Source organism: Tiliqua scincoides, chromosome 5 (assembly GCF_035046505.1).
Source record: "Tiliqua scincoides isolate rTilSci1 chromosome 5, rTilSci1.hap2, whole genome shotgun sequence".
Classification (NCBI taxonomy): Eukaryota; Metazoa; Chordata; class Lepidosauria; order Squamata; family Scincidae; genus Tiliqua; species Tiliqua scincoides.
Window position 1 is genome coordinate 72,548,448 of NC_089825.1, and position 24,192 is coordinate 72,572,639.

The 24,192-nt window shown below is 42.8% G+C and overlaps 1 protein-coding gene across 1 annotated transcript in view; it reads right to left on the minus strand.

The window, feature by feature from the left end:
- EPHA5 (EPH receptor A5) overlaps positions 1-24,192 on the minus strand; it is a 257,239-nt gene that overhangs the window by 84,537 nt on the left and 148,510 nt on the right. Inside the window, exon 6 of the mRNA XM_066630994.1 lies at positions 880-1,004. Coding sequence (XP_066487091.1) covers positions 880-1,004 — 125 coding nt within the window. The remainder of the gene's footprint in view (positions 1-879; positions 1,005-24,192) is intronic.

Sequence of the window (24,192 nt, forward strand, 5' to 3'; positions counted from 1 at the left end):
ATTTTCCAAGTCCCTTTAGGGAAAACAAGGACACACAAAGTGTGATAAAACAAGATATGTTTGTAGTGTATGTGTTGGATCATAGGCTTAAGGCCTATCCTATCCAACTTTTCAGAGCCAATGCAGATGCAATGCAGCCCCAAGATAAAGGAACAAACATTCCATTAACTTGAGGTTTCCATGCCCCACCACTGCAGGATGTAGCACATGCCCTATTGGCACGGATGCATCAGTGCTGGAAAGATGGATAGGATTAGGTTCTTAGTGTTTCAAAACTAAAACAGAAATTATAGAAATTTTCAAAACTAAATTAGAAATTTACAGAAATACCCCAATACACAGATGTTAGCATACAACCACTGCAGTGTAGCAGTTAGAAACCGATCAATGAACAGAAAGTCCCTGCTTCAGATCATGACTCTGTTAGTCACTTTCTTTCAATTTTAGTCACCTTTCATCTGCAATATTGATATAATAATTCTGACCTACGCTGCAGGGTTTTTTGAAAGGATTCTCTAAGATTTACAATGAGATAATGTAGGTGAAGTTTTTAATTAAAATACTATATAAATGTTATAAATTATTAGTCTTAGTAGTAGTCATAGTAGTAGTATAAAAAGGAGGAAGGCTGAATTACAACAGTGGGACTTAGTCCCATGCTCCATCCTAATCAATTAACCTTCTTTATTTGAGTGTGATAAGACTAGAGATAAAACTGACACGCAGCCTTAATGTATTTGTTCAGCAGAAGTGACAGCCTAATGAAAATAAACACCTCAAAATTTCCAAAATCACTTAAGAGTATAATCAATTGGACACTGGTTTAGACATGATTGTACACATAAAAATTAGGATGGCCTTGCAATCAGACAAGCGCACCTTTTCAAAATATTTGATTTCATACTCCAGGATGATGCCGTTGGGTCGATCTGGCTCCTGCCAGGACAGTGAGATGCTATTTTTGGCTAGTTTTCCTTTTTTCACATTTGTGATTGGAGATGGTGCTGTGGAACAGGAGAAGAAATCAAAACAAAGTCAGAATAGCTGTTGCTTTAAACCAGGGGTCTCCAAACACCAGCCCATGGGCCATATCTGGCGCTCTGGAGGATTTTATATGACTCATGTGGTTCCCCAACCTCTGGGGCTAAAAAAGTTCAAAAAACACACTTCAGGATCTCCCAGCATGGGCATATACCACTGTTAGCCACTTGAGGTGATGAATGTAATGCAGTGTAATATAATAAAATTATTCTATTCCATTCCATTCAGCACCTCTAGTAGATGAATGAGGTATAAACCCAGTATATTCCAGGTTTCCCAGCATGGGCATATACCACATTCAACCATTATAGGTGCTAAATATAATGGAATGGAAAGCATTTCATTGCATTACATCCAGCAGTGACTGAATGTGGTATATACCCATGCTTTTTCAATCCTTTTTCAAAATCCATTCCCCCCTCTTCCTGGGCAAGTCAAATTTTGCCCTATGCTCTCCTCCTCATTCAACCCCACCCACTTATTGTATTCAATCAAACTTTCAGCACATTGTTTCTCCATGTATGTATTATTTATTTATTTTCCAGTCCTTGACACAGCGTCAGATATGTGAAGCAGCCCTCGTGCTGCAAAGTTTGGAGACCCCTGCTTTAAATTAAGAAATGGAAACTATTTCCTAACCCTGCACAGCTTTAGAGCTTGTCAAGGATAACAGCCCTTAGTTGTGAGTTTATCATCACTGAGTGGAGCACTAGTAGAGAGTTAAGAGTAGAATTAAGACCTGCCCCTTTTGGGCCTGGCAAACACTTTGGCAGAGTGCAGATGTAACATTTCCCAGTTTCTTAACCATTGTATTCAATCCAATCAATCCAATCCAAAAACTTTATTGGCATGATAGTACACAAAACCAACAATAAGTAACAACATAAGAAAACAAATCATGACAAAGCATAGCAAAAACATGACAAAAACATTATTAGCTCCACTAAGTTTCAGAAATAGGTTCCAGCCATTTGTGACGTCTCTGCATAATAAGTTGAATATAATAAACTACACTCTTACAGCCCAATCCTGAGCTGCCCAACGTGCGGGGCTGCCGCAGCACCAAAAACGGCTGCCGCTGTATCCTCAATGCCCCAGGCTCCTTGGGGAGAAGGGGACTTTTCTCCCCTTCCCCTGAGTAAGGGAAGTAGCCCTGCAATGGGGCTACTCAATTCTGCGGTGGCTTTTGAGCCAGCACAGAATCAAAGAGTTCCATACTGGGCCACGTTGCCTGACATGGGGCTCAGGATTGGATGGAGTTGAACTCTGCTGGTCCTGCCCTCCTCCTGCCCTGCTCTCTGAGAACAATGCGTGGAGAGGGGTATCTGAGTCAAGCAGAAACAAATCTGCATCCAGAATTTAAAGAATCTAATCCAAGCCAAGGCCTCCAATTCATGCTGTCCAACTTCAAGGCATAAAGATGCATAGGGAACACAGCAGGGGACTCCAAAGATCTTATATAGAAACACCACCTGAACATTTTCCACAGAGTTGTCAAGTAATGACATCCATATAGGAATAACATACAAGAGCTGTGCAGAAGATTTAGCATTAAAGATTTGCAGCATAGCAGGAATATAAGAATTTCTCCATGTGTGGTAAAAAAAACAAGATAGTCTGTGAAGAAAATTTAGCTAATTTGACCATTGCCTGTCAGTGCGATTAACAAGAGTGTCTGTAATGAAAGAGAACACCCAGATATTTAAATTCACTAACCTGTTGGACAGTATTGCCATCAAATGTCCAAGTGAAAACTTTCCACGGATTGCCAGAAACTAGTATTATGGATTTATCAAAATTAATTTGTAACCTATTAGATGTCAAATAGTTGCAACAGCATCAGATCAAACGTTTCAAGTCAATCCTCATGCAGGACAAAAGAACTATGTCATCCTTGTACAACAGGACAGGGATCGGATGAGAGCCCAACATGACGATATGAGCTTCTATGCTACGTAAAAGCGGGGCAATATCATTAACAAATAAGTTAAACAGAGTAGGGGCCAAAATGCAACACTCTTTGGCACCTTTGTTGGAGAAAATGTGTGTGTCAGCAGTGGCCACTTTAAGGGTAAGGCCTGGGCATCCAGCAGAGTGTGGTGCACAGCTGCAGCCACTTGAAGGGAATAGGGCCCTCAGGCATAAAAGCACCTGCTGAAGGGCTTGTTTGGTGTGGATAGGAGAAGGAGGAAAGCTTGAGGAAGGGGGAGACAGGGACTGGGGGAATTGATGGCTAATGGACTGATGTGTGAATGGACTTTGGAAGCTACAGGAGCAGAAACTACTGGAGACACTAAGACTGGTGTTTGGCTGCTGTGCCCAAGACCTGCTGAGGACGAAGGGACTGCTGTAGTAGTGGGGTCCAGCAGTACTGCAGGGCAGAACCAGGGTCATTTCTGAGGAAAGAAGGGAGCTAATTAGCTAAAAGTGGGCATAATTCTCCAGGTGGAGCTTGGACTGGGAATCTGGCAGAACACTATGTCAGATGCAAGGGAGGGCACCAGGATACAGGTCTCTTGTTACCTGGTGTGCTCCCTGGGGCATTTGCTGGGCTGCTGTGAGATACAGGAAGCTGGACCAGATGGGTCTATGGCCTGATCCAGCAGGGCTGTTATTCTGTTCTTAAGCTAAATAAGTGTGTCCTGTATCCTTTGGCTTAATAAACTAATTGAACAGGTACTTAGACCTGTCATTCCATTTTATTATGGGCAACAGACATATGGCAACAAATGGACACTCATGTGCTGTCCTGGGGGGTGAAACAGCGAAGCGTGCTTCAATAACAAAATTGCACAGTAGAGGAAAGTGATTGCTTTCGGCAGGGATCATTTGCCACATGAAAATCAAGATTATGAAAGAGTAGGGAGGTAGAGATCAAAACGTAACTGACCACACTGGATCCTATAGATGAAATAAATGCTCATCATTTGCATACCCACCATCTGCAGGGCAGGAAGGAGGCATGGCAAGGGGAGGGAGCAGGGTCAGAGGGGAAGGGACTGGCGGAGCTCAGCTCGACCGGGTCGAGCCTCTGTGTCGGGCCCCACAGCCCAACATGGGACTCTTCAATTCTGTGCTGGCTCAAAACCACCATATAACGGAGTAGCCCCATTGTGGAGCTACAACCCTTACTCTGGAGAAGGGGACAAATGTCCCCTTCTCCTGAGGAGATGGTGGTGGCTGCCCAGGGCATGCAGGAAATTGTGGCAGCTGTTTCTGGTACCTCGGCCGCCCTGTGCTCCGGGAAGCTCAGGATAGGGCTGCGCATTATCTAACAAATGGCTCAGACTATTCAATTGGCGATCCCTCATCAACTTAGATGGGGCTATTGGCATATATACATAAGCTATCAGTAAATCTTGGGCCTTAGATATTAGTTTCATAATCTGTACCTTACAACAGCCACCAAATTTTGATACCAGCTCAGAATAAAGGTGGTCAGCAACTAACATAGCCAACCCCCCCAGAGGGATGGCCCTTGGCCTTATTACTCTGAGCCTGAAAGGAGGATGAAGTATAACCTTCCAATAAAATGGGGAAAACAGCCCACATTTCCTGTAGAATGCTATCAAAGGACTGAAGAAGATTAATGAAGTCTGGCTCAAGCATTGTATTCAGGCTGTTTTCCATATAAGAATAAGTTTGCTGAATGCAATCAGCAAATTCAGCTGGATGCAAATGCTAAAGAGGTGAGGGGAAAATTTACGCAGGAGACAGAAAGATTAGAAGAGAGTGTTGTGAACTTTTGGGGCACTCCCAATCTCTTAGCCAAGACTCAGAGTTCAGGAAATCTTATGCCTGTACCTAGCCTCGATGCTACTAATAGCTGTATGGCAGGCAGAAGATGAATAGTTGGAAGTTCCCCCATACCCAAACTGGCTACATTGCTCAGTTATTCTGAACCAGACAGGCATTTATTAAAAGCAAAAGACCCTCATCAGGAGAAAAGGGAGTCTTAAGATTGAGTCAACAGTTTCTGGTCAGAAAATTAAAAGAAAAGTACACAACGTTTGCAAAGACAACATTAGGATTCCTTTCCATGTAGCTTCTGAAGTTCCCTTTACAGAAAATAATTTTCCTACAAGGCATTTTCCAACATGGATACTGATACTAGGCCTGTGTAGATTGTAAAATTGAGTAGAAATGTGGTAGGGGGAGCGTTCTTGCTGAGATCACACCTGCTGGTTACAAGCTAATATTTGCTTTTCACACATTGTTTTGCTACCTTCACAGGGGTATAAGCCCATAGGCTCTGAAAGTGCAATTTGTACTTCCTCTGGTTCTTGATGTATGATTTATGACGCATTACTGTGGGACTAATTCCTATGAATTTTCCCCACAATTTATTTGCAAAAATTCTGAGATAGTAAGAACAAAACAGTTTGCTCTGCATTAACCTTTACAGGTTTAGTACTTTTACAGAGTTGAACTAGTAGCTATATAAATCTCTACCATGTTCCTTGGTGGCTATACATAATGTTGTGTTTCGCTGGGGAAGAGATAAAAGAAAAGTGTAACTGTATAACCGGAGTATTGCAGAAAGGCAGTCTCTGTATCCTTTCAGGACCTTCTTCAAAAGAAGCGTTAAAGTATAACTGCAAGATAAAGACCAATTAAGTATGTTCTTTGTGGTTCTGCACAAAAGCATAGCTACTTTACACCCTCCATACTTCCAAGTTACAAAGCTTCAAACTGAAGAAAGAAGGTATGCATCTTTTAGCTTCCTTTGCCAAACAAAATGTAATACAATCTCCACAATTGGACAAAGTCTACAATCGCTCCATCTTAAAAGCTTGGAATGAGATACCATGAAATATGATCACAGGAAAAAAAAGAGGGGGCAGCCATAAACTCCACTTTAAAGGTCATCAGTTCTACAAGGACAATATTCTTTGAATAAAAAGGAAACATGGAAGCTGAATTAACAAACATTTCCCTCAAAGTCAAGATAAATCTGTTATCCTTATAAACAGAAAGGAAAAGTAAGGAAGAAATTATTCACACTTAACGGCACATCCATGTTAATTGTTGGAAGTTTCAAAGCAAGTGATCTCCCAAACAGAGCTGCCACCAATATTTAATGTAAAGTAATATTTGAAGTACATGTGGGGATAGTCCCTCTGGTGGAAAATATGAGGAATTTTCAGGTAACTAGAAAAGTTTCAATGTGATTAACAAAAGTCCTGTGCTCTGGGCCTCTACACACACTTGCCTGTCCCTGGAATTTGTGGAAAGCTTAACTTAAAAAAAAAATGTTAAGGACCCTCAAGAGCTGAAGTATCTGAAGAACAACAAGGTAAAGCAAGAATCTCAATAAGATGAGAGACATTTGCTCAGGAAAACAATTTACATCCCACTCAAAATTTGCCAATCATAAGGTGGCTCCCATGTTTTGGAAAAAGCTTGAAATTTTGCAATTTGACTGTCCAAACAGGTGAAATCTGCTTAGAATTCAAGAAAAGAACCTCACTGAATTCTGCAGTGGGTTCTATCTGGCATTGGATCAAGTCTCCTGTTATGAAAGGCCATCACAGGCATGCTCAGAGGCATCTACAGTATGCTGATCATGCCATAAGAATGCACCATGACTTACAGGATGCCATTCTTACTGCAGTTTACAGAATACAAAGTGGGTCTTACCAACTGCTGCCACACAGTTATTAGGAATGAAAGGTACACAAGGCCTGGTTTTACATACACAAGCTTTAAAGCCCTGTATGTGTTTGCATATAATGTCACCAGGGCTCTAGAGCAGGGGTGCCCAAACCCTGGCCCTGGGGCCACTTGTGGCCGTCGAGGACCCCCAATGTGGCCCTCAGGGAGTCCCCAGTCTCCAATGAGCCTCTGGCCCTCTGGAGACTTGTTGGAGCCCTCACCAGCCCAACACAACTGCTCTTTGTGTGAGGGCGACTGTTTGACCTCTCGCGTGAGCTGTGGGATGAGGGCTTCCTCCACTGTTTGCTGTTTCACATCTGTGATGCAGTAGCGGCAACAAAGAAAAGGCCAGTGTTGCTTTGTGCAAGGCCTTTTATAGGCCTTGAGCTATTGCAAGACCTTCATTTATTCATATAAGTTCATCTTTAATATATTCATGTATGTAAACTTATGTAAATTTATTAAAATTTTAAATGTAAATTAATTATTTTTTCCCTGGCCCCTGGCACAGTGTCAGAGAGATAATGTGGCCCTCTTGCCAAAAACTTTGGACACCCCTGCTTTGGAGGACATAGCCCAGTGTGATGTGGGGAGTTGGGGAGAAACTGAACAGACACCAATAAGTATTCCATTTTGATTGGAATGCAGGACTCTAATCTATCAAGCTCTATGGTAGATCTGAACAAGATACCTAAATCAAACAGGTGAAAACATAATCTGGTGTAGTCTGGTGTTTTGCATGAACGCAAGATAACAACAGAAGGATCTGTATCCACCTATACCAAATTCTACTACTGAACAAAGGACAACTTATAATGAATCTTAATTCTTAATAATAATAAATACTGATATACACACACACACTCTATCTAGCTTTCAAATAAAATAAATAAATAAATAAATTAAGACATTACATAAAATTGTGGTTGGAAGCTTATTATAGTTGAGAGTGATGTTAGAATTGATAAATCCTGGTTTACAAACTGTTTCTCCTTCAAAAATGCCACTCCCAGGCCATACTTCCCCCAACAGAGAGTTCTAAAATGTGTCTGCTGCTAGTCCTGTTTAGTCCTATGAGGGCTTTCAAATAATCTCCACATGTGACTCTGTGGGGATGGGGATGGCAATCAGATGTAGGAGAGACCTGCACAGATACTTAACTCATGTTGGGTGGCAGCTCAGGTGATGATTATCCAAACCAACCCACAGTGAATAGCATGTCAGAGAACATTTCAACTTTGAACACAGATATGGCCCCTCATCCATGCTGGAACTCCTCTTGGATACCTGAAACTGCAGAGTCTAGGGCTTTCCCAGGCCTCCCAATACCTTATAAGGCATTAAAAATGTCACTTCCAGTTTCTCAGTGAAACTTGGTTGTGTTTTTTTTTTTTTTTGTTTAGAGCTCAGAATGAGCTCGGCAGAGGCCACCCTGGAGGGGGTACGTGCAGGGGTGTGTGTGCTGGGGGGGGGCTGGGGGTGGATAAGTATTACTTATTATGTATTATCTGTACTCAATAAAAGGTCATTCTCATGAATTAAATTCTAGTGTGCATATGGGGCATATGGTGGCAGAAGAAGAATTCACATAAAAAGTTATTGGGAAAAATACAAAAAAGTGATTGTATAAACTGCAAAAATATGATCACATTGGACTGAGTGAACAAACGATTGACTGAGGTTTAGGGTTTATGGATTCTTCCCCCTCGGTAAAATCTGTGAACCATTCTCCATCTGCTTTGCAGTGCAGGCTACTGTACCTTTAACAGTGAAGACTGATGAGAGATAAGCCTTGCTACCACCCATTGCATCTGAAGGTATAAGCTGTGATCAAGTGGTGTGCTAAAAATCAGTTTGTCAGTAAAGGCGCTGCTAAATTTATAATTAAATACTGTTTGCAAACAAAGCTTCCCAGACAATTTTGAACAAAATTTGTACAGTAGCCTCAGAGGTTTGTGACCAACATTCCTAATTGCTGTTTGGCAGCAAGGGACAGAATTCACACTAGTGCTGTTAGAATAACTATATTCCAATGCTGATGCGTGTTCTGGGATGTGTGTGGTCTCTTGCCTGCATATGTGCTAGCACAGCATCTACTTTTTGCTCCCGGAAAAGCTTAATGGACCAAGATCAATAGTGCAGTTTTAGCAAGGAATCAATACTGCACTCGAAGAAATAATCCTCCAAAAGCCGTTACTTCCCAATTAAAAACAAAACACGAAACGTGCTCTAACAATTATACCTCAAGCTGAAAAGATGCAAATTTTGCAGTCTCAGATTCAGGCGGCGTGTTCAGTGGCTTGGCTTTAATATTAGAATTCATCAAAGTGACTGATTGGTGTATCACAGAAAGAGGCAGGATTGGCACTGAAGGGAATTTCTCACACGCTTTAAAACTGGCTCGTGCAGTTAGTTTGAATTTCACAGCAGTCAAGCAAAAAGATGCAGTGGAGAGTTATTGAAGGCAGAGGCTGAGCCATTTTGGATATGAAACTAAGCTGGGAAACAGGAAGCACAAAACAGGACCTGTACTTCCTGTTTCTTGTGTTTTATCATCATGCCCCAAAGATAACTTAAACAAGTTCACAGGTGGGAAGATGCACAAACTCTCAAGGCTGTGATGTGTGTGCAGGCATTAGAAGAACACCCTTTGGGGGGGGGGGAGAGGTGACAGGAAAGCTGCCAACTCAGTATGCATTCCTGAACACCCACTCATTTCTCAGGGAGGGGGACCTATCTCTGTATCTGTAGTCTAATGAACATAATTTTCTCTGCCTCTTTGGTTCTAGAAGAAAGACAGTCACTAAAAAATTCAGAAGTCTGGTCATGTAAGAACAGTTTTTCTTGCAGCCATTTTCAGAACCTATAGTCTGAAAAAGGTCATGAGTGTTTGCAACACTTCAAACAAACTGATTCAATAGAATTAATAATTGATTCGCTATATTATCAAGAAAAATTCATTTCAAATATCTTTTCGTTCCAAAATTTTGTTTTAGGCACACTTACGTGGTAGTAGATTTAGAGACCTTTATTCGCATTTATTCATGTTCCAACAAATGAGTCATCAAAGTAAAACAAGATGTAAAATAAAAAGAATTAAAAATAAAGTAAAAATAAAATAAAGGTCACACAAATTTTAAGGTTAAAATGCAAACAGACCATACAAACATTACACCAATCTCTTTCCATACTTTTCTACAACTGACAAAAGGAAGTTAGCAGTATCCTGCAACACATCTACTGGGCCGTCATTTAATAAGTATACTAGTTTCATCTGCTCTGGGAGCCCATTCTTCTATGCTAGATTAGATTCTAAATGAATAGAGCGCATAGCTGAATGAACTGGACAAGAGAAAAAAATATGGGAGAGGGTTTTGACCTGGAGCAGAGAACAAGGGCAGAGCCGATCAAGAAGAGGAACCTTATGGTACCTTCCTGAGGTTACTGTCAAAGGAACAACATTAAATCTAGCTTGTGTAAAAACACGACGTTCCTTAGGATTAATCAAAAGAGTCAAATAAGGAGCCATCTGGTTGTGAGCTAACGGAATGTGGAAATTTAAGGGGGAACAATTTCATACGGGCTGGCTAAGAAGGTTTTGAAATTTGATGTCCGCAAGCCTCTGTTTAACTTTTGAAAGGAGTTCTATTTCAGAAGACAGGACCAGATGGTCGAAAAGAAGGTCCATAGATTCTACTTTCTTCCAGAATCGAGTGAGCCACACGGGGGTATCATGTTCAGAAATCATGAGGTACAGCAGACTATCCTGGCTAGTGCGAAAAAGGACACGCAGCCAGTACTTAAAGATTAGCTGCCACGCCCTAGTCTCCAGCAACAATTGCCCCAGTTCTAAACAAGTGGTTACATAAGAAGGACATCTAGGGAGACCCAGTATACCCCTAAAGAACTTAGTCTGAGGAGGCGTGATTGAATGATTAATTGAGTTTAACCATACTGAAGAACCATATAGGAGCTGCGTTATTACTTTGGCATTATAGACTTTAAGGGCGGATGGAATATGATAATTGCCTTGTCTAAAGAAGAGATAGATTGAATGGTATAGTGGGCTAAGTTAGCTGACAAGTTCTGATGGACAGTCCATGTAAGATTGTAACAAAAAGTAACCCCCAAATATTTAAAGGTCTTAACTTGTTCAATTTTCCTCCCTTTTATAGACCATGGATATGGTTTCCACGACTTTGAGAATACCAAGATTTCAGTCTTCCCATAATTAAGTTCTAATTTATTAGCAATTAGGTAATCATTACATTTATTTAGAAGACGCAGTAAACCTATACTTGAACAGGAATCATAATCATAAAGCAGCAGAGGTACATGCCTGGAGCCCAGCTTAGGGGGATGACCGTCTACTTCTAAGAGAAAGGAAACCAAATCATTAAGGAAGAGTGCGAACAGGGGGGAGCAAGAATACATCCCTGCTTCACACCCTTTTCAACTGGAATTTTTGGGATCAATTTCCCCGAAGGAGGGCAGCGAACTTGACAGACTGTGCCCAGATGTAATTTTTTAATTAAAAGAAGCAATCTCAGGTTGATGTTAAGCCCACGTAGCTTTTCCCATAAAATTTCTCTAACCACCAAGTCGAAGGCTCCCTTCAATTCCAGGAAAGCCTTAAAAAGTTTTACCTTTCTCTTCTCGAAATATTTGTCTGCCAAATGAGCCAAGACCATACAATGGTCAATGGCAGAGGCACCCCTACGGAAGCCAATCTGCTCCGGGCTTGGAGGCCCTTGGCAAAACATCCATGATAGGAGTTTACCTAACAGGTGTTTAGTGTAAATCTTACCCAGGGTGGAGAGTAAACTAATGGGCCTGTAACTTGCTGGATCTAGTTGATCTCCTTTTTTATAGATGGGTGCTATAATTGCATTTGTCCATGCGCGTGGTAGTAAGCCAACCTGAACAAATTGGAACTTACATACAAGTAAGTAGAAATGCATGGGATTAAACTGCTAGTCTGTCATTTGCAGAGTTTTGCACTGTACAAGAAACTTGTCACTTCCCAATGAGAATCGCTTCCCTTCATGATTTTTGTTGATTACAGTATAGTGTCTCTGAATCGTTGGAGTTTCAGCTTTTAATTGTTATTCTATGTTAATTTCTATCAGTCTGATCCTATCTAATTTCCCCAATCTAGTTTACACCAATGTTTTATTCTGCATTTAGGATGGCTCTTCAGCTTAGGCCCAAATCGTAACCCACTTTCCAGCACTGGCATAGCTGTGCCAATGATACGTGTGCTGCATCCTGCAGTTGGGGGGCAGTCACAGAGGCCTCCTCAAGGTAAGGGAAAATTCGTTTCCTTACCTAGGAGCTGCATTGCCCTAATGTCGGTGCTGGAAAGTGGGTTAGGACTGCACCCTCAATCTCCAGCGCTATCCAATTCTTCTGTTTTTATCTCCTTCCAATATATTAGAGCAGAGGGGTCCAAACTTTTTAGCACCAGGACCCACTTTTAAAACAACACTCTATCAGGACTCACCCAGGTTTACCAGACTTTTAAAAAAGATCTGGAAAAAAACAATATTTTCTTTATTTATTTATTAGTAATAATAACCCCAAAAGACCCTCAAACATTATCTCTCAATATTTACACATATGTGCAAACTGCAGAAGCTTAGCTCCGGCAGGGCAGTTAGCAGCAATCCTGCAAACTGCAGGATCTGAGCTCTTTGCAGGATAATTGGCAGCTACAATATCTGATTTTTCAATAGGCAACTAGGTATCTGATCCTTCCATCATCCTTTGTTGACCCATCAAACATCAGGTTGTGACCTACCAGTGGGGTCCCAACCCACAGTTTGGGAACCACCAAGTCTTCCTTATTGGGGAAAGATTGAAGCTTGATTTTATCTGAAGTAGTTCATCCATCTACTTTCCAATGATTTGCCACCAAAACCCAATTGTTTCATTCTCAGCATATCAGGAGACTAGGCACTTCAGCACTTCTAGATTTGCCTTGGACTTTTATCTGCACAGAAGTACGATCCCCCCTCCCAAAAAACCTAGTATCTCTTGGTTCTTCTTACATATTCGGGGGCGTCTGTTTTGTATATGTTTTTAAGCATTCACTTATAGTAAAAATATACAGGCATGCCCTGGTATCTGTGGGGGTTCCGTTCTGGAACCCACTGCGGATACCTGAAACCACGAAAAAAGAGAACAGCATTCAGCAAACAGTATTCCATTTGGCCACAGCAAGAGATCACCCCTCCCACCCATCATGCTTGGTTTAGTAGTACAGTACAGTCACTCCTGTTCCTTAATGACCTGTTCAATCTATTGTTATCAAAAAGCTTCCAGAGCTTCCAAAGCTTCCTCCTCCATTTTGTGCATTTGTTCCTCTCCTGCCCACTTCCAGTTCATCTTTAATTGCCCGCTGGCAATTAATCTTTAATTGCCCACATGTTTCTCAGGAAGGGGAGAAACACTCACCCAATGTCTCCTCCCCTTTCCTGAGTTGCTGGAGAGCACATTGTGGGGGAGGCAGGACAGCTTTCCTGCTTGCCTGGCAGCAGCCACAGTTCTTTAAACAATCTCCTGCCTGTCCATGAAGCAATTTCTCCCTTGGGGGGGGGGGGGACTTGCTTCTTAAAGCCTCTCTGACAGCTCCTTTGCAAATCAATCAGGGGCTGGGGCTGTGTGTGTGCATGCGTGCGTGCGTGCGAGAGAGAGATAAACAAAATCCAGTCAAAAGTAACATGATTGTGCAAAAATATAATAATAATAATGTTTATATCAAACATGATATTCACTGCATAATACCAGGCATTATAAACAAATGTTATGAAGGCAAAGGAGGAAAAGATCTTGAATGATGCAGCAAAATCACACAGAGTGATTACAAGACATACCATGAACATAAGAACATAAGAACAGCCCCACTGGATCATGCCATAGGCCCATCTAGACCAACTTCCTGTATCTCACAGTGGCCCACCAAATGCCCCAGGGAGCACACCAGATAACAAGAGATCAGATCTCTTCCAGTTATCTGATCAGCTATCATCCAGTTGCATGATACAGTTGCTGCTATGCTCCACCGGAATTTGTGCAAGAAATATGGAATAGCATCAGCAAAGAAAGCGGAAGCACATGCCCAAAAAGGTGGTAGAAAATGAGCAGGTCAATAACCTTGGGGGATTTCAAAATCCAGTCAGATAAAAAAAAAATGGAACACAACACATCAGATATAACTGTGGTTGTGAAAAACAAGTGATGTTTATTAATATGTCCATTCCAGGAGATAAGCGAATCAAGCAGAAATAATCGGAAAAGATCGCAACATGTAAAGACCTGGAAATTGACCTGAAATGACCTGGAAATTTAAATACAGTGCTTTTGGGGAAAGAAAATAACCATTATGCTGTTGTCATTCATGCACTAAACACAATCCCCAAGGCCCTTCAGAATGATCTGGCTAGTATAAGTACAGACAGGATAACAGCAGAACATTGCCAACTTGGACGGAAAGTAGGTATGGCTATGTTGTGGCAACCACTGATAGGTGAGTAGCCTCTTAAACCTAGAAACATACAGGCGGGGTCTTCAAAGTAGTCTAATCCCTTTCTTGAAGTAGTAAAATTCTCTCTATTTTCAAGTGATCTCATAAGAACATAAGAACAGCCTCACTTGATCAGGCCATAGGCCCATCTGGTCCAGCTTCCTATATCTCACAGAGGCCCACCAAATGCCCCAGGGAGCACACCAGATAACAAGAGACCTCATCCTGGTGCCCTCCCTTGCATCTGGCATTCTGACATAGCCCATTTCTAAAATCAGGAGGTTGCAAATACACATCATGGCTTGTACCCCGTAATGGATTTTTCCTCCAGAAACTTGTCCAATCCCCTTTTAAAGGCGTCCAGGCCAGACGCCATCACCACATCCTGTGGCAAGGAGTTCCACAGACCAACCACACGCTGAGTCAAGAAATATTTTCTTTTGTCTGTTCCTACTCTTGCAACGCTCAATTTTAGTGGATGTCATAAGAACATAAGAACAGTCCCACTGGATCAGGCCATAGGCCCATCTAGTCCAGCTTCCTGTATCTCACAGCAGCCCACCAAATGCCCCAGGGAGCACACCAGATAACAAGAGACCTCATCCTGGTGCCCTCCCTTGCATCTGGCATTCTGACATAACCCATACCTAAAATCAGGAGGTTGCACATACACATCATGGCTTGTACCCCATAATGGATTTTTCCTCCAGAAACTTGTCCAATCCCCTTTTAAAGGCGTCTAGGCCAGACGCCAGCACCACATCCTGCGGCAAGGAGTTCCACAGACAGACCACATGCTGAGTAAAGAAATATTTTCTTTTGTCTGTCCTAATCCGCCCAACACTCAATTTTAGTGGATGTCCCCTGGTTCTGGTATTATGTGAGAGTGTAAAGAGCATCTCCCTATCCACTTTGTCCATCCCCTGCATAATTTTGTATGTCTCAATCATGTCCCCCCTCAGGCGTCTCTTTTCTAGGCTGAAGAGGCCCAAACGCCGTAGCCTTTCCTCATAAGGAAGGTGCCCCAGCCCCGTAATCATCTTAGACGCTCTGTTTTGCACCTTTTCCATTTCCACTATGTCTTTTTTGAGATGTGGCGACCAGAACTGGACACAATACTCCAGGTGTGGCCTTACCATAGATTTGTACAAGGGCATTATAATATTAGCCGTTTTGTTCTCAATACCCTTCCTAATGATCCCAAGCATAGAATTGGCCTTCTTCACTGCCGCCGCACATTGGGTCGACACTTTCATCGACCTGTCCACCACCACCCCAAGATCTCTCTCCTGATCTGTCACAGACAGCTCAGAACCCATCAGCCTATATCTAAAGTTTTGATTTTTTGTCCCAATGTGCACGACTTTACACTTACTGACATTGAAGCGCATCTGCCATTTTGCTGCCCATTCTGCCAGTCTGGAGAGATCCTTCTGGAGCTCCTCACAATCACTTCTGGTCTTCACCACTCGGAAAAGTTTGGTGTCGTCTGCAAACTTTGCCACTTCACTGCTCAACCCTGTCTCCAGGTCATTTATGAAGAGGTTGAAAAGCACCGGTCCCAGGACAGATCCTTGGGGCACACCGCTTTTCACTTCTCTCCATTGTGAAAATTGCCCATTGACACCCACTCTCTGCTTCCTGGCCTCCAACCAGTTCTCAATCCACGAGAGGACCTGTTCTCTAATTCCCTGACTGTGGAGTTTTTTCAGTAGCCTTTGGTGAGGGACCGTGTCAAACGCCTTCTGAAAGTCCAGATATATAATGTCCACGGGTTCTCCCGCATCCACATGCCTGTTGACCTTTTCAAAGAATTCTATAAGGTTTGTGAGGCAAGACTTACCCTTACAGAAGCCATGCTGACTCTTCCTCAGCAAGGCCTGTTCGTCTATGTGTTTTGAGATCCTATCTTTGATGAGGCATTCCACCATCTTATCCGGTATGGATGTTAGGCTGACCGGCCTATAGTTTCCCAGGTCCCCCCTAAGAACATAAGAACAGCCCCACTGGATCAGGCCATAGGCCCATCTAGTCCAGCTTCCTGTATCTCACAGCGGCCCACCAAATGCCCCAGGGAGCACACCAGATAACAAGAGACCTCATCCTGGTGCCCTCCCTTGCATTGGCATTCTGACATAACCCATTTCTAAAATCAGGAGGTTGCGCATACACATCATGGCTTGTACCCCATAATGGATTTTTCCTCCAGAAACTTGTCCAATCCCCTTTTAAAGGCGTCTAGGCTAGACGCCAGCACCACATCCTGTGGCAAGGAGTTCCACAGACCGACCACGCGCTGAGTAAAGAAATATTTTCTTTTGTCTGTCCTAACCCACCCAACACTCAATTTTAGTGGATGTCCCCTGGTTCTGGTATTATGTGAGAGTGTAAAGAGCATCTCCCTATCCACTCTGTCCATTCCCTGCATAATTTTGTATGTCTCAATCATGTCCCCCCTCAAGCGTCTCTTTTCTAGGGTGAAGAGGCCCAAATGCCGTAGCCTTTCCTCATAAGGAAGGCGCCCCAGCCCCGTAATCATCTTAGTCGCTCTCTTTTGCACCTTTTCCATTTCCACTATGTCTTTTTTGAGATGCGGCGACCAGAACTGGACACAATACTCCAGGTGTGGCCTTACCATCGATTTGTACAACGGCATTATAATACTAGCCGTTTTGTTCTCAATACCCTTCCTAATGATCCCAAGCATAGAATTGGCCTTCTTCACTGCCGCCGCACATTGGGTCGACACTTTCATCGACCTGTCCACCACCACCCCAAGATCTCTCTCCTGATCTGTCACAGACAGCTCAGAACCCATCAGCCTATATCTAAAGTTTTGATTTTTTGCCCCAATGTGCATGACTTTACACTTACTGACATTGAAGCGCATCTGCCATTTTGCTGCCCATTCTGCCAGTCTGGAGAGATCCTTCTGGAGCTCCTCACAATCACTTCTGGTCTTTACCACTCGGAAAAGTTTGGTGTCGTCTGCAAACTTAGCCACTTCACTGCTCAACCCTGTCTCCAGGTCATTTATGAAGAGGTTGAAAAGCACCGGTCCCAGGACAGATCCTTGGGGCACACCACTTTTCACCTCTCTCCATTGTGAAAATTGCCCATTGACACCCACTCTCTGCTTCCTGGCCTCCAACCAGTTCTCAATCCACGAGAGGACCTGTCCTCTAATTCCCTGACTGTGGAGTTTTTTCAGTAGCCTTTGGTGAGGGACCGTGTCAAACGCCTTCTGAAAGTCCAGATATATAATGTCCACGGGTTCTCCCGCATCCACATGCCTGTTGACCTTTTCAAAGAATTCTATAAGGTTGGTGAGGCAAGACTTACCCTTACAGAAGCCATGCTGACTCTCCCTCAGCAAGGCCTGTTCGTCTATGTGTTTTGAGATCCTATCTTTGATGAGGCATTCCACCATCTTACCTAGTATGGATGTTAGGCTGACCGGCCTATAGTTTCCCGGGTCCCCCCTCTTTCCCTTTTTAAAAATAGGCGTGACATTTGCTATCCTCCAATCTTCTGGCACCGTGGCCGTTTTGAGGGACAAGTTGCATACCTTAGTCAAGAGATCTGCAACTTCATTCTTCAATTCCTTAATAACCCTTATATAACCCTTAATAACCCTCTTTCCCTTTTTAAAAATAGGCGTGACATTTGCTATCCTCCAATCTTCTGGCACCATGGCCGTTTTGAGGGACAAGTTGCATACCTTAGTCTGCAACTTCATTCTTCAATTCCTTAATAACTCTTGGGTGGATGCCATCAGGGCCCGGTGACTTATTGATCTTTAATTTATCAATGAGGTCTAAAACATCTTCTCTTTTAACCTCTATCTGACTTAACTCCTCGGTCAGGAGGGGCCGTTCGGGCAGCGGTATCTGCCCGAGGTCTTCTGCTGTGAAGACAGATGCAAAGAACTCATTTAATTTCTCTGCCATCTCTAAGTCTCCTTTTATCTCCCCTTTCCCTCCCTCACCATCCAGAGGGCCAACCGCTTCTCTGGCAGGTTTCCTGCTTCTAACATATTTGAAGAAGCTTTTATTATTCCCCTTAATGTCGCTGGCCATGCGTTCCTCATAGTCTCGCTTGGCCTCCAGTATCACCTTCTTACATTTCTTTTGCCACAGTTTATGTTCCTTTTTATTCTCGTCATTAGGGCAAGACTTCCAGTTACGGAAGGAAGCTTCCTTGCCCTTCACAGCCTCTCTAACTTGGCTGGTTAGCCATGTGGGCACCCTCCTGGATTTAGTGGAACCCTTCTTTCTTTGCGGTATACACCTCTGCTGGGCCTCTATTACTGTTGTTTTAAGCAGCCTCTATGCACTCTGGAGAGATTGGACTCTTTTTACCCTTCCTTTCAACCTCCTTCTAACCAGCCTCCTCATTTGGGGGAAGTCTGCCCATCGGAAGTCAAGGGTTTTTGTTAGAGATTTGCCTGGTATTCTTCCCCCAACATGCATGTCAAAACGGATCGCAGCATGATCACTGTTCCCCAATGGCTCAGTAACGTTTACATCTCCAACCAGGTCCTGCATACCGCACAATATTAAATCCAGATTCACCTGTCCTCTGGTGGGCTCCGTGACTAGCTGCTCTAAGCCACAGTCATTTAGCACGATAAGGAAATCCAGTTTCCTTATCGTGACCAGAACACAAATTGACCCAGTCAATATGAGGATAATTGAAGTCCCCCATGATTACAAACCTGTCCCTCCTTGTCACCTCCCTGATCTGTTTCCTCATTTCAAGGTCCCCATCCGATTTCTGGTCTGGAGGACAACAGTACGCCCCCAGTATTACATCGCTGCACAAGCTTGGTAATTTAATGTCCCCTGGTTTAATTTAATGTCCCCTGGTTCTGGTGTTATGTGAGAGTGTAAAGAGCATCTCTCTATCCACTCTGTCCATCCCCTGCATAATTTTGTATGTCTTAATCATGTCCCCCCTCAGACGTCTCTTTTCTAGGCTGAAGAGGCCCAAACGCCATAGCCTTTCCTCATAAGGAAGGTGCCCCAGTCCAGTAATCATCTTAGTCACTCTCTTTTGCACCTTTTCCATTTCCACTATGACTTCTTGAGATGCGGTGACCAGAACTGGACACAATACTCCAGGTGTGGCCTTACCATCAATTTGTACAACAGCATTATAATATTAGCTGTTTTGTTCTCAATACCCTTCCTAATGATCCCAAGCATAGAATTGGCCTTCTTTACTGCTGCCGCACATTGAGTCGACACTTTCATCAACCTGTCCACCACCACCCCAAGATCTCTCTCCTGATCTGTCACAGACAGCTCAGAACCCATCAGCCTATATCTAAAGTTTTGATTTTTTGTCCCAATGTGCATGACCTTACACTTACTGACATTGAAGTGCATCTGCTATTTTGCTGCCCATTCTGCCAATCTGGAGAGATCCTTCTGGAGCTCCTCACAATCACTTCTGGTCTTCACCACTCGGAAAAGTTTGGTGTTGTCTGCAAACTTTGCAACCTCACTGCTCAACCCTGTCTCCAGGTCATTTATGAAGAGGTTGAAAAGCACCGGTCCCAGGACAGATCCTTGGGGCACACCGCTTTTCACTTCTCTCCATTGTGAAAATTGCCCATTGACACCCACTCTCTGTTTCCTAGTCTTCAACCAGTTCTCAGTCCAGGAGAGGACCTGCCCTCTGATTCCCTGACTGTGGAGTTTTTTCAATAGCCTTTGGTGAGGGACCATGTCGAACGCCTTCTGAAAGTCCAGATATATAATGTCTACGGGTTCTCCCGCATCCACATGCCTGTTGACCTTTTCAAAGAATTCTATAAGGTTTGTGAGGCAAGACTTACCCTTACAGAAGCCATGCTGATTCTCCCTCAGCAAGGCCTGTTCGTCTATGTGTTTTGAGATTCTATCTTTGATGAGGCATTCCACCATCTTACCCGGTATTGATGTTAGGCTGACCGGCCCATAGTTTCCCAGGTCCCCCCTCTTTCCCTTTTTAAAGATAGGCGTGACATTTGCTATCCTCCAATCTTCTGGCACCGTGGCCGTTTTGAGGGACAAGTTGCATATCTTAGTCAAGAGATCAGCAACTTCATTCTTCAATTCCTTAATAACTCTTGGGTGGATGCCATCAGGGCCAGGTGACTTATTGATCTTTAATTTATCAACGAGGTCTGAAACATCTTGTCTTTTAACCTCTATCTGACTTAATTCCTCAGTCAGGAGAGGCCAGTCAGTGAGGGGCCTCGGTCAGTGAGGGAAAACACAAGTGATGCTTGTGTGGTAAACATACCACCTTCTCCCACATTTTCCAACCCAACCTCTTAGGTCATCTGAGGTGGCCTTTCTGCAAGCGCCACATTTCTCCCAATTTAGAAGGATGGTGGCACGGGAGAGAGCTTTCTTGGTAGTGGTGTCATAATTATGGAACTTCCTACCAGGGGAATTAAGATTCACCCCTCCCTCATGGTGTTTTGGTGAGGGATCAAAACCTTTTTGTTTCATCTGGTGTTTAAGCGATTGGGTTGTCTGCCTCCTGTGCCTCTATAGCAGTTCTGTGCATGTTAATAGCTTTGCCCTGCTTCAACTGGTTTTATTTTATTTATTTATTGTTTTATAAATTGTTTATATAATTTTTTCTATAAATTTTAAGCCTCCTTGAGCATCCTCAGAGGAAAGGTAGGATAAAAATATTTTAAATAAATAGTAAACGTATCATTGCACAAAATATAACTGAACTGCTTTACAAAGACCTCAAATTTGACAGAGTAACTTTTGCAAAATTTTCCTCACTCCAAGCTCTTCATTTAATGCTTACATATACTGTGTGTTTCTAGATTTCTAAGGATTGTTTAACGAGTGGTAACAAAAAACAAAAAACAATTACCAACAGGGGAGCTATAAATAAAACCATAAAGTATTCATCTGATTCATAATTCATTGGTAACAGACAACCTGCCATCTGGAGTGGGGATGAACTCACAATTCAAGCATCAGATGGCTTGTGATGAAGATCTGACATACAAAAAAATTGGTGTTGATGTTGCAAGTGGTTTCATGTGATATCTTATTTCTGATCATTCTCAAACACCATGGGCAGCATACATGCTTAACTTTCAGTGTTTTTTAATGGATAATTCTTCTTTCAGAACAAGATAGCATATAAACACCAGAAAGTCAGTATGAACAAGTTTCTCAAACTTACAGTTCTACTGTATTTAGTAAAAGGCAACATATTAAATTATAAACAAGGGACCACAGACTTCAGAGTTCAGAGTCTAACAGAAGTCCCTTTCCATTTCCTTTCCTTTTTGTTAGACAGAATACAGGCACTTCTCATTTTCCTCATGTTTTATATTGACGTTTTTTGAATAACATATACCTATACTGAAACTTAATTTACTTGCACAAATTCTTGAAATAGCGTGGTCAAGCTTCCTGCACATGTGACAGAGGTTCCATCCACAGCTAGCATGCCTAGTGATTCTACTGCCTGGCTAGTCCTGGTTATGATTTTCTGGCAATGGATTTTTTTGTAAGCCACCTCTACAAAAATGCACTGAATGTTTTATAACATTCCAAAAATGTTTTATCTGGGATGTTTGTGCCTTCCTAAGTTTGGGGGAGGGGAATGCTAAAGGGGTTGGGGGGCAACCCAACACATTAATGGCTTGGGGCCAGGGTATTTGAGAGACCACCTTCTTCTATATCAGTGGTTCCCAAACATTTTGACTGGGCCTACTTGACCTACTGGGCCATTGGCCACGGCTCCCCATTAGGGCTACAATCCTATACATTGTATAGGGTGGTGAGTTTTTTGCAAGGATTCCACGGCTTCCCTGGTTAGTTTCCACAGCTCCCCGGGGACCCATGGCTCCCAGTTTGGGAACCACTGTTCTATATAATCCAACTCAGCCCCCCTGGTCATCAGAGAAGGCCCTCTTAGAGGTTCGCCTATGGAGGTGGGAGGGGCGGCAGCAAGAAATAGGGCCTTCTCTGTAGTGGCATCAACTATATGGAATTCCTTTCCCCTCAGTTTACAAACTACTCCCTCCTTAGAAGCTTTGTAGCAGGGCCTACAAAATGTTCTGCTTCAAGGCGGCCTTTGGATTTTATTATAGTTATTTTAATACTAGATGTACTTTTATGTTTTATGGATTTTATGGGGATGTTTTATTGCTTATTGGATTTTCCAGGCTTTGCCCTTCTGGTTTGTGTTTTATTTGGGGTGTTTTAATGATTTAAGGATGTTTTAAGGCTCAACTGATGAACTGTACTGTTATAATGTGTTATAAATCAAGTATTATAATTGCCTGGCTACATAAGATGCTTTGAATGCCCTTTGGAAAGAAAAGCAGGGCACAATGTGACTGACTGAAAAATAATAATAATAATTGCATGCACCTTTATCCCTGCTATTCCAGGCTGTAATTCCAAGCCTTGGGTGACAAGGCTACTCTGAGTGGCAGCCACTCCCTAAAGCTTCATAGGGCGAGTCTTCATTATGCTTTGATAGCCTAGTGGAGTTTCCACTAGAGGCAGTCTATTGGAGATTCCAGTTACTGGAGGCAGGTGGTGCAGGAGGGCTGTGGCCTTCCTGTCCTTCTCATGGGCTTCCTGTGGTACCTTGCTCTGTGGGAAACAGGGTGCTTGAGCAAGGCGTCCCCATATATGGGAGCTTCAGGCATGAGAAGGAAAGAGCAAATGGCATAAAAGGCTGGAGTGGGTGGGGTTCACGCTTCAGGAGGTTGGTGCAAGCAACTCCCTGGGGAGGCAGCCTTGGGACTCTGCATTCAGCGGGGATAGAGGAATGTTGAATGCTACCATGTTGAAGAGTCAGACACTTGTTCCATCTAGTTTAAGACTGTCTGACTGGCAGTGGCCTACTTCTTATAGTGGAGCCCCCCCTCCCCCCCCATATCCGCGGATTCAGGTATCTGTGGGGGTTCCAGAAAAGAACTCCCTCAGATATGGAGGCTTGCCTGTATACTATTTCCTCATTCCTGTATATGACTGGTAGAGTAAAAATAAGCTATTTTGACTAATTTGAATAAAGGCAGCATTAAGATTAAAGTTACAGGCAAATATGGGCAACAATATTTGTTATTTGTTGCCCATAACAATATAAGTTATGGGCGACAAGTTGTTGCATCAGTATGATTTGTACCAGTTGCAAAATATGCATTTCCTTGACACAGAATTGCCGCTATTCTTAGCATAAACTACTGTCAGCCCTAGGGAAACTACTTGATCCTTGCAACCCCAACATGAATTTTGAGACCCTTAATTCCTCAGACTCTTAATTCCTCCTTCCCATCTTATTGTTCATAATGCAATTAAAACAGTTGCAGAGGTTTGTGTACTAAGTCATTCCCTCCCCACACACAAAAAGCCATTCCTGATTAACCAGTATCAGTTGTTTTGACTTCATTTTCCAGCTATGCATTTTCCAGCTATGCTTCTATGCAATGAACCAGTTGTTGTTCTTGTTGCCTTTTCAAACGTAATTTGTATTTCTAGGCACTTTGCACACACCTTGCAATCAACAAGGAAAATTACATTGTCTGAGAAAGCCATACATACTGATGGTGCCAGGTATATAAAGGTGAGGAGACAAATTCTTTGAGAAAGAAGCAAAGTTTTCAGGAAACAATTCCTGCCAAAACTCCAAACCAATTTGTTACCAAATGATACCACATGCAATGAACATCTGATGTAGCCAGAACTCTGACTGCATGAACATAAATTCACAAGATTTTTCTTTAACCAGATGCAGCAAGAAACAAAAAGGGAGCATCCCATCTGTGGTGTCGGCCAGCAAATTTCTGTCAACACCAGAGGAGCTGCCAGATCAGCACCATGACATACGGTTTTCAATTTCCAGAAGAAGCATTTTGTACAACTAATACATAATTAGGTATCTTTGTCCTGCTCATATTTGCTGAAGATCTTTTTTTAATCAATCACATTTTT